Here is an 11,140-nt window from a genome sequence, read left to right as displayed (position 1 = left end):
TTTTTTTACATCTTTATTAAGGGATTCCTCAAGATGGATTTAAGGGTAAAAACGTCAATTTGGGTTAAAAATTAAGGTAGCTACAGCTGTTTTGGTTAGGGCATGTGCTTTTACAAGATTTTTAACCATTAGCCGACATTTTTGGTCATAACTTGGAAACTACTTGAGATATTTTCATAATTTTTTTACATTCTGATAATGGGATTCCTGAGGATGGATTTGAGGGTAAAAACGTTAATTTGGGTTAAAAATTGAGGAAGCTACAGCTGTTTTGGTTAGGTCATGTTCTTTTACAAGATTTTTAACCATTAGCCGACATTTTTGGTCATAACTTGAAAACCACTTGAGTTATTCTCATAATTTTTTTACACCTTTATTAAGGGATTCCTGAAGATGGATTTAAGGGTAGAAACGTCAGTCTGGGTTGAAAAATTAAGGTAGCTAAAGCTGTTTTGGTTAGGGCATGTTCTTTTACAAGATTTTTAACCGTTAGCCGACATTTTTGGTCATAACTTGGAAACCACTTGAGATATTCTTATAATTTTTTCACATCCTGATAATGTGATTCCTGAGGATGGATTTGAGGGTAAAAACGTCGTTCTGCACTAAAAATATTGGAAGTTAGGGCACTTTTGGTTGGGGCACGGTTTTTTCGTAATTTTTATAGTAAATGTTTTTTGCTTAATAAAGGGAGTTTGTTTTCCAGTAATTCCATACTAAAACGTTCTGGCTTAGATATTTACAAGTTAATGTAATTAAGTAACTCACAGAAAAATTTACAGGACTCTAAATATTTAGATTTTTGCGTTATGATGTTGCTAGGATTCCTCAGTAGGTACATGGGAATTTTTAAAATTCCTCCTTTTGGTTTGTCGATTTATTGTTAGATTTATTTTATTTATTTTACCTTTTTTTAGGGAAAAAGTCACTTTTCCAAAAGTTCTATGGAAAGCACTTAAGTTGGTCAACATAGGCTTGATTTTGAGAATATTATAATGAGTGAAGTGTGCTCGGTATATCCAAGAAAGAACTTTCTTCATTTTAGAATACTAATTACATGGTTTTTATTAATCAGTCGATATTTTTGGTCATAACTTGGAAACCACTTAAGATATTTTCATAATTTTTTTACATGCTGATAATGGGATTCCTGAGGATGGATTTGAGGGTAAAAACGTCAATTTGGGTTAAAAATTAAGGTAGCTACAGCTGTTTTGGTTACGGTAGTTTTTTTCACTACTTTTATTAACAAATTTCAACTTTCCTGGAGAATATCTTAAGAAATAATGGGGATATTCTTAAAAGAGCTTAAGGCAAGGAAAGTGAATTTATTTCCAAACAATTTTATATGAGAACGATTCTTATACCTCAAAAACTTTTTGAATTAAACGTAATTTTGTCCATTAAGGTCCCAGAGCCACCTAATTTGAAGTTTTTAGAACAATATTGCAAAAACAAGCTTTTTAACCATTAGCCAACATTTTTGGTCATAACTTGGAAACCACTTGAGATATTCTCATCATTTTTTCACATCAACATTGTGGGATTCCTGAAGATGGATTTAATGGTAAAAACATCCGTTTGGGTTAAAAATTAGGTAGCTAGGGCTGTTTTGGTCATGGTAGTTTTTTTCGCCACTTTTATTAAAAAAATTCCAACTTTCCTTGAGGATATTTTAGGAAATAACCGGAATATTCTTAAAAGAGTCTAAGTCAAAGAAAGGGAATTTATTTCCAAACAATTTCATATGAGAACGATTTTTGTACCTTAAAAACTTTTTGAGTTAAAGGGAATTTTGTCTATCAAGGTCCCAGACCCTCCAAATTTGAAGTTTTTAGAACCATATTGCAATTGCAAGATTTTTATCTATTACTCGACATTTTCAGTCATAATTTGGAAACTACTTGAGATATTTTCATAATTTTTTTACATCCTGATAATGGGATTCCTGAGGATGGATTTAAGAGTAAAAACGTCAGTCTGACTCGAAAATTAACTTTGCCAAAGGCGTTTTGGTTAGGGTAGGTTTTTTTGCTACATTTAAAAAAAAAAGTTCAATTTGTCTTTCAAATATTTTACAATATAATGGGAATATTCTTAAAAGATTTTAAGTCGAGGAAAGGGAAATTATTCCCAAACAGTTTTATATGAAAACGATTTTTGTACCTCAAAAACTTTTTGAGTTAAACGTAATTTTGTCCATCAAGGTCCTAGAGCCACCTAATTTGAAGTCCACAACCTTAATGGAAATACAAAATTTTAATTTATTAGCCGACATTTTTGGTCATAACTTGGAAACCACTTGAGATATTCTTATAATTTTTTCACACCATTATTGAGGGATTCCTGAGGGTGGATTTGAGGGTAAAAACGTCCTTCTACATTAAAAATATCGAAAACAAAGCAACTTTTGGTTGGAGCAAGTTTTTCGCTAATTTTTCATAATAATTATCCACTAAATCATTCACTACTCACTTCTTTGCTAAATTAGGAATACCAACTTTACCATCCTTATATTTCCTATCTTTAGCACAATATCTACCGAAAAACCCTAAACTATTTCAAGCAAATGACCATATACATGATCTTTAACTGTTGGTTAGATCAAGAGGTGGGGGACGTCCTGGTGAAATAAATTATTCACCCAAAAACAACTGGTACAGTTCAATTTGATGAAGGACTTCTACTTAATCTTCAAATATTCATGCAATTGCACACCATATGAGAGCCTCTAACTCTGGTACATTAGAAACAACTTCTCTAACATTTTTCACAATAATTGTTGCCATCCTTTGTTAGTTAACCGTGTTATTAACGCTAAGTCTACGGACCCAACCTTTGAACTATGTTCACAAAGTCGTATGGGAAATTCAATGGTGCAGTCAGTAGGATACTCCGGAGTTCGACAAACATTGGTTATAATGATTAATTGGAAGTAAAGGGATTTGATGGGGGTGAAAACGTTTTGTACCTTAAATTGAAGATGGAACATTGGTCCAGCGAATGCTGAAGACTATTTTAAAATATCTGAAGAACTATTGACTGACTATGAGGCAAAATGTCTGGCCATGGCATTAGAGAGACATTAAGGTCTATGGAGGTGTGTCTCTATGACTTTGAATAAGTCCAGGAATTCCTAACCTATTAAGATGCTTTGTACCTTAAATTGAAGGTGGAACATTGGTCCAGTGAATACCGAAGACTATTTTCAAATGTCTTAAGATCCATAGATTAAATCCTCATTCGAACATGCTCGCAGCACGCCGAGGCATTTTCCTCGCCCAGTACCCTCTAAGAGCTAATTAAATCCCAAGAGTCGCTCACTTTCAAATTGAGCAGTCAGATTTAAGGGGGGAGAGGGAGGAATAAAGACGGAAATCTTGGAAAAATGACGCACTATTTCCCAACTTGACGCAGCTTCTTTAAATCGTTTAGAAGCAGGTGTCAAATTTCCTGTGTGGAAACGAAGAGGAGTCGCATGGGGTCGAGTCTGGCGAATGAGGCGGCCGTTCCTAGTCCAGTTTGGCAAAGGTGTGTTCTGATTCAGACACCGTGAAACGTTCGTGTTAACGACGAAGGGGACTATGACTAGGGACGGTGGAATTAAAATATACATAAGCACTCAAATTTATTTATTTTCTCTAATAATATTCTACGTGTCAACAGTAGGCCTAAGTAATATCACAACTTATTTTGGTACTTTAAGTAACTTTGGTCATGGGTTCATCCATTCAGTGAGCCACCTTTACCTCACTAGACAACTGGTCTACGTTCTCCGAGAGTACATTGTAAGTTTCTTCAATGAGTTTCGGAATATCGTCTTTGGTGCACCCCTCGGTAGGAATTGCTGGAAGAATCCTTATCCTGATTTCACCTATATTAGGCAAGAAGATTAGTGCAAAGAAAAATCAGAAGAAAATTCATAACTTACCACTGTCAAACCTGAAGTTCTTCAAGAAACTATAGCGCCCCACTGCTACCGGTTGTATAGGGACGTCTGAAGCCAAAGCTAAGTAAAACCCGCCCTTTTTAAAGGGCAACAGCTTCCTGGACATGTTCCTGGTACCCTCCGGGAATATCAGGACCCTGGCCTTCCTCTCTTTAATAATTTCCCCGGTTTCGTTCACCGCATGTTGCGCATCCTTCGATCCTCTCGAAATGAATATGGTGCCCCACAACCACGAGGCCAAACCAAAAGGCTGGATGTACAGGATCTCCCTCTTGGATATCACCGTGCAGTTATCCATAATCGGCCAGAGACATGCTAAAACTGAGGACGCGATCAAAAGCCTCAAGCAGATCACGGAAGACATAAAGTCGTGCAGTACCTATTAAGTCCAGGGCGCTTTGATGGTTGATCAGAACGACGGTTCCTTTGTTTTGCACGATATTTTCGTGACCCTCGACCTTCAAGGTGAGTCCTAGGAAGGTGCAACATGCCCGTAGGGCTGCAGATGGGATTCTGCGAAGAAATCGAGGGTAACAAACGGGGGTTCTTGCTAATTTGACTTACTCACAAGGCATTCCTTGGATCTCTAGGTCGTACCAACATCAAAGGGATGGGAAGGGATGATGCTAAAACGGAAACGATACCAAAGAGGCACCATTTGATGAAGAACCGTCCTACTGAGCTGACTTTCCATAGTAGGGTCAGAAGGGCCAATATGGCTACGGAGCAACTCACGAACCCCATTTCTGGAATTAGTGTTTTTGTTGCACTTTGGTTTAGATGATAAAAAGGGAAGAAATGTTTTACAGGTTTAAATTGACACACTACAGGTGTATGAGGTATCTAAGTTCTTGCATGGCAGTACTTAATAGATGAAATGAAAGAACAGTGATAAGAAAATATTCATGATGGAGAGGGGCAAGTATCAACATAACACCATCTCCTTCTGATTCACGTAATAATGCTCCTAAAAGGAAAACGACGTGTCGTCTGCCTATGGTCGCCGAAAAAAGGAGTGTAGTTTACAGGTTGATAAAAGTGATGATTTTCTGGAAAGGTGTTGAATTAAAAAATAATTTTTTATAGCATCTGGTGCCCATTGATATTTCAAATAAGTTTTGTTTTTGCAATGTTTTTTTTCGTCCAGTAGTTTTGCAGCAAAAAAATAAAAACCGAAATTATGAACGTTTTTCGAGGAAGTCTTTTTGGGAAGTTTAGCTATAACTTTTGTCAGGTACATTTTTCGAAAAAGTGTTATAGGACTTTTGTGATGTTTTTTAAAAGATTTATCTGTCTAAGTGAAAAAAAAAATTTAAAAAAAAAAAATTATTTTTTTAGTTTTCACCCAAAATTTTTACATTTTTTCAAAAAACCTCCATAACTTCTTTAATTTTTAATTTACGGGTAAATGTTACTCTACATCAATTGTTTCATTTTTAATTTGAAATCCAATGCTCCAAGAAAATTTTCCAAATTCTTAATAGTTTTTGAGAAAATGAAGAAAAACTGTTACCAAGTTTTTTCCAATTTTCTGGAAAACTATTGAATTTAAAAAATATTTTATTATTCCGTATAATGCGCATTGACATTCCACACAACTTTTGTTTTAATAATTTTTTTCTACAATGAATATTTTTCCAGAAAAAAAATAAAAACTTAAATTACGAACTTTTTTCCAGGCGTACCCCTTTCGATGTTTCGAGGTAGAAACTTTTTGGGAAAACTGGGTATAACTTTTTTTTGGCACATTTTTCAAAAAAGTTGCATAAGACTTTTTTAATGTTTTTTCAGTGATTTATCCATTTCCAAATAAAGAATACAATTTTCTTGAAAAAATTTTTTTTTTAAATTTTTACCCAAAATTTTTTAAATTTTTAAAAAATCTGCTATAACTTCTTTATTCTTTGATTTACGGCTAAAAGCTATTTTATATGATTTGTTCCATTTTTGATTTGAAATCCAATGCTAAAAGAAAATTTTCCAAATTCTGAATAGTTTCCGAGAAAATGAGGAAAAAGTGTTACCAGGTTTTTTCCAATTTTCTAGAAAACTATTGAATTCAAAAAATATTTTATTATTCCATATAATGCGCATTGACATTCCACACAACTTTTGTTTTAACAATTTTTTTCTACAATGAATATTTTTCCAGAAAAAAAATAAAAACTTAAATTACGAACATTTTTCCAGGCGTACCCCTTTCGATTTTTCGAGTTAGAAACTTTTGGGAAAATTGGGTATAACTTTTTTTTGGCACATTTTTCAAAAAAGTTTCATAAGACTTTTCTGATGTCTTTTCAGTGATTTATCCATTTCCAAATAAAGAATACAATTTTCTCGAAAAATTTTTTTTTTTTAATTTTTACCCAAAATTTTTTAAAATTTTAAAAAATCTCCTATAACTTCTTTATTCTTTGATTTGCGGCTAAAAGATATTCTATATGATTTGTTCCATTTTTGATTTGAAATCCAATGCTCAAAGAAAAATTTCCAAATTCTCAATAGTTTTCGAGAAAATGAAGAAAAACTCTTAACAAGTTTTCCCCAATTTTCTGGAAAACTATTGAATTTAAAAAATATTTTATTAATCCATATAATGCGCATTGATATTCCACACAACTTTTGTTTAAACAACTTTTTTCTACAACGAATAGTTTTCCAGAAAAAAAATAAAAACCAAAATTACGATCATTTTTCCAGGCGTACCCCTTTCGATGTTGAAACTTTTTGGGAAAATTGGGTATAACTTTTTTTGAGTACATTTTCCAAAAAAGTTTTATGAGACTTTTTTAAAGTTTTTTAGTCGATTCATCCATTTCCAAAAAAAAAATAAATTTTTAAAAATAATTTTTTTTTGGAATTTTTTATCCAAAATTTTTCTAATTTTTGCAAAAATCCTCCATAACTTCTTTATTTTTCGATTTACGACTAAATGATATCCTATATAATTTGTTCCATTTTTGATAAGAAATCTAATGCTGAAAGAAAATTTTTAAAATTCCCAATAGTTTTTGAAAAAATGAGAGAAAACTGTTAAGAGGTTTTTCCCAATTTTCTGGAAAACTGGTGGACATAAAAATTATTTTTATACTGCATTTAATAGGAATTAGAATTCCAAACAACTTTTGTTTTAACAATTTTTGCCTACAACCAACAGTTTTCCAGAAAAAAAATGAAAACTAAAATTATGCACATTTTTCCAGGGGTACCCCTTTGGATTTTTTGAAAAAGACTTTTTTGGCTATAACTTTTTTCTGGTACATTTTTTAAAAAAGTTTCATAAGACTTTTTTTATGTTTTTTAGATGATTTATCCATTTCCAAAAAAAAATAATTTTTTCAAAAAAAAAATTGTTTGGTCCAAATTTTGTATGTATTTTGTCGCAGTCATTTGTTCCTTCAGTTTAGATGATAAAAAGGGACAAAATTCGTTACAGGTTCCACTCCTTTTGTAGTGAGTTCTTGCCACTACAGAGGCAACTGTGGGCCATCAGGTATAGAAATTCTGAAGTCAATCAACAGGGAGAATAAAAGGAGAAAACTCCATTCACCATCTTGATCATCACCTTGTCTCACTTGCAGTGCTATGGCTCCCTTTTTTATGATTTGCATGAAGATTCTGTGCTATGTAGAACTCTCATACTATAACACCGTCTTCGTTGCTCCTAAGCAGATTGAGCTAAGCTAAATAAGGATGACATTTAAAGGCTTTAGAGGCTTTAAAGCATTCGATTAAATCGGATCAGCAATTGCGAATAATTTTTTTTATTAAATTGCGAATAATTGTGTCTTTGTCGCTTTAAATAAGCTAAATAAAGACCATAAAATTTATAAAAAATTTACCTCTTAGTTCAGATAAGTTGTTGATACACTCCAAACAATTTCAAGAGTCAATGCTGAACTGTTTTTGTCTAAAAATTGCAGTAGTCAGGCCACTCGTTATGTAATTTATTTAAACAACACGCCGATTATCCTTAAAACCACGAATTATTAATGATCCGTATTGACAAGTATTTATTTGCATGCGAGTCAAATGAGGATATAGACGCACTTGTACTACTTCCCTTTGTTTTATCTCACCTTTCAAACTTTGGACCTCCTTAATATCCGATCGATTATCGGTATCAATGATCTTATTGTTTTCTTATCAACATTAAGGGCATCGTCAGAGTTCACTATTAAATATTGACTTGATGCTTATGAATTCCTGCTGCTCACATCTGAAAATCTTGCGGGTGGTATCTCGCACGACTGATGATTAATTAGTGAAACATAACACTAACGCGCCTAATCAAAGGTTAACGCTTAACTGATAAAACAACACGCTGCTATCATCCTGACCGTTTAATCTTTCCTAAATTATGAAAATATTTGTTCTCGTATCATAAAAAATTAGACACTTATTTAATTGATTATTTGCTTAACCATGATCCCATCAAATTCCTTTAGAGAGACCTTCACTTACCTCAATCTGACTATTGTTAGTCACCTTCGAGGTAACTTTGACCTTTGAAAGTGAGGTAGAGGATACACCTCAAGAAATTATCAACAAATTTGTTCAATATTTAGTTTACATCTTTTAATTAAAAAAAGCTGAGCGCATCTCTGGCTTGTGTAAGACAAAGACAGAGGGTTGAACCTCATCGAAGAACATCTCAACGCATATCTCGGGACACCGCAGGGAAGTTGCAGGCGAATGGTCTGCTTAATGTTTGGTGGAAATGTTCTTGGGTTTTTATTTTTTTTCCGGAAAACTGTTGGTTGTAGAAAAAACTTTTGATAATAAAAGTTGTTTGGAATTTCAATGCGCCTCAGATGCTATAAAAAAATTATTTTTAAATTTACAAGTTTTTTGGAAAATTAATAAAAACCTCTTTAACAGTTTTTCCTCATTTTCTCGAAAACTATTGGGAATTTCAAATTTTTTCTTTTAGCATTGGATTTTATATTAAAAATGGAACAAATTATATAGAATAACATTTAGTCGTAAATCGAAAAATAAAGAAGTTATAGGAGATTTTTCGAAAATTGGAAAAATTTTGGATGAAAAATTTGAAAATATTTTTTTTTTCAAAAATTTTTTTTTTGTTGGAAATGGATAGATCATTCAAAAAACTTCAAAAAATTTTCATAAAACTTTTTTGGAAAATCATCCAATAAAAAGTTATACCCAAATTTCCCAAAAGTTTCTACCTCAACAAATCGAGAGGGGAAAGTGTTCATAGTTTCGGTCTTAATTTTTTTTCTGGAAAACTATTGGATGGAGAAGAAAATTGTTTAAGTAAAAATTGTTTAGAATTTCAATGCGCGTTAGATCCAATAAATAAATAATTTTTAAGTCCAACAGTTTTCCGGAAAATTGGTGAAAACCTCTTAACAGTTTTTCCTCATTTTCTCAAAAACTATTTGAATTTTGAAAATTTTTCTTTTAGCATTGGATTTTAAATTAAAAATGAAACAAATTATATAGAATAACATTTAGTCGTAAATCGAAAAATAAAGAAGTTATAGGAGATTTTTCGAAAATTGGAAGAATTTTGGATGAAAAATTTGAAAATATTTTTTTTTTCAAAAAATTTTTTTTTTGTTGGAAATGGATGAATCATTCAAAAAACTTCAAAAAATTCTTATAAAACTTTTTTGAAAAATGTACCAGTAAAAAGTTATACCCAAAAAAGTCTTTTTCGAAAAACCCAAATGGGTACCCCTGGAAAAATGTCCATAATTTTAGTTTTTATTTTTTTTCTGGAAAACTGTTGGTTGTAGAAAAAAATTATTAAAACAAAAGTTGTTTGGAATATCAATGCGTATCAAATGCAATACAAAAATAATTTTTATGTGCACCAGTTTTCCAGAAAATTGATAAAAACCTCTTAGCAGTTTTTCCTCATTTTCTCGAAAACTATTGGGAATTTCGAAAATTTTCTTTTAGCGTTGGATTTCAAATCAAAAATTAAATAAATCATATAGAACAACATTTAGTCGAAAGTCAAAAAATAAAGAAGTTATGGAGAAATTTTCAAAAATTGGAAAAATTTTAAGTGAAAAATAAAAAAAAAATAAAAATTTGCAAAAATTATTTTTTTTCTATGGAAATGGAAAAATTGCTCTACAAACTTCAAAAAAGCTTAACAAAACTTTTTAAAAAAACGCACCAAAAAAAAGTTATACTCCAATTTCCCAAAAGTTTCTACCTCAAAAAGTCGAAAGGGGTACCCCTGGAAAAGTGGTCATAATTTCGGTTTTTATTTTTTTTTTGGAAAACTATTGGTTGGAGAAGAAAATTGTTTTAGTAAAAATTGTTTAGAATGTCAATGCGCGTCAGAACCAGTAAATAAATGATTTTTAAGTCCAACAGTTTTCCGGAAAATTGGTGAAAACCTCTTAACAGTTTTTCCTCATTTTCTCAAAAACTATTAGAAACTTGGAAAATTTTCTTTTCGCATTGGATTTCGAATCGAAAATGGAACAAATCATATAAAATAACATTAAGTCGAAAAGTGAAAATTAAAGCAGTTATGACAGGTTTTTGAAAAATTGGACAGTTTTTGGGTGAAAAATTGAAAAAAAATTTTTTTTTTTAATTAATTTTTTTTTGGAAAATCGATTAATCACCCAAATAAGTCTCACAAAACTTTTTTGAAAAATGTACTAGAGAAATGTTATACCCAATTTTTCCATAAAGTCCAAAGAATTCACATCTCCTTGGTTCTTAATATCTGTTAACTGATATGGCTACAGATTTTGCTTCATAAATCCAAAAGTTGTTAGGATATTATTAAATAGTCTTCAGCATTCGCTGGTCCGATGTTCCACCTTCCATTTAAGGTACAAAACGTCTTCCTAAGTTGAGAATTCTTGGATTTATCCTAAGTCATCGAGACACAACCTTATGAACCCTAATGCCTCTGAACTGATATAGGCAAACATTTTGCCTCATAACTTCAAAAGTTTTTAAGATATTTTAAAACGGTTTTCACCATTCGCTGGACCAATATTCCACGTTCAATTTAAGGTACATAGCATCTTCCTAAGCGAGGAATTCCTGGACTCATCCTAAGTCATCGAGACACTCCTTTATAGGCTCTAATGTCTCTTAACTGGGTTGCTTAGACATTTTGTCTCATTACTTCAAAAGTTTTTAAGATATTTTAAAACGGTTTTCAGCATTCGCTGGACCAACGTTCCACGT

The 11,140-nt window shown here is 31.9% G+C and overlaps 1 protein-coding gene across 3 annotated transcripts; it reads right to left on the bottom strand.

Annotated features, from left to right (window-relative positions):
• Positions 1–3,617: 3,617 nt before the first annotated feature.
• LOC126747902 (1-acyl-sn-glycerol-3-phosphate acyltransferase alpha) lies at positions 3,618–8,238 on the bottom strand. Of its 3 annotated transcripts, XM_050456875.1 has the most exons (6): positions 8,029–8,238; positions 7,792–7,921; positions 4,518–4,695; positions 4,329–4,462; positions 3,932–4,270; positions 3,618–3,874 (listed from the first exon to the last, which is right to left on the bottom strand). In XM_050456875.1, the coding sequence occupies exons 3-6, from the start codon at positions 4,691–4,693 to the stop codon at positions 3,732–3,734; spliced, it is 792 nt and encodes a 263-aa protein (XP_050312832.1). In that variant the 5' UTR covers positions 4,694–4,695; positions 7,792–7,921; positions 8,029–8,238; the 3' UTR covers positions 3,618–3,731. The 3 variants fall into 3 exon arrangements, with proteins under 3 accessions (XP_050312832.1, XP_050312831.1, XP_050312830.1); XM_050456874.1 differs by lacking the exon at positions 7,792–7,921; XM_050456873.1 differs by lacking the exon at positions 8,029–8,238 and having other exon boundaries at positions 7,792–8,004.
• Positions 8,239–11,140: the final 2,902 nt, after the last annotated feature.

This window comes from Anthonomus grandis, chromosome 20 (genome assembly GCF_022605725.1).
Source record: "Anthonomus grandis grandis chromosome 20, icAntGran1.3, whole genome shotgun sequence".
Classification (NCBI taxonomy): Eukaryota; Metazoa; Arthropoda; class Insecta; order Coleoptera; family Curculionidae; genus Anthonomus; species Anthonomus grandis.
This window is presented reverse-complemented; position numbering and strand designations above follow the sequence as displayed.

Excerpts from the sequence above, each read along its gene's own strand:
- LOC126747902 (XM_050456875.1), bottom strand. The coding sequence starts at position 4,693 with ATGGGGTTCGTGAGTTGCTCCGTAGCCATATTGGCCCTTCTGACCCTA. Across the intron at positions 4,271-4,328 it reads AAGCGCCCTGGACTTAATAG|TTTTAGCATGTCTCTGGCCG; the intron begins GTACTGCACGAC and ends TCGCGTCCTCAG. Across the intron at positions 3,875-3,931 it reads GAACTTCAGGTTTGACAGTG|GTGAAATCAGGATAAGGATT; the intron begins GTAAGTTATGAA and ends TGCCTAATATAG.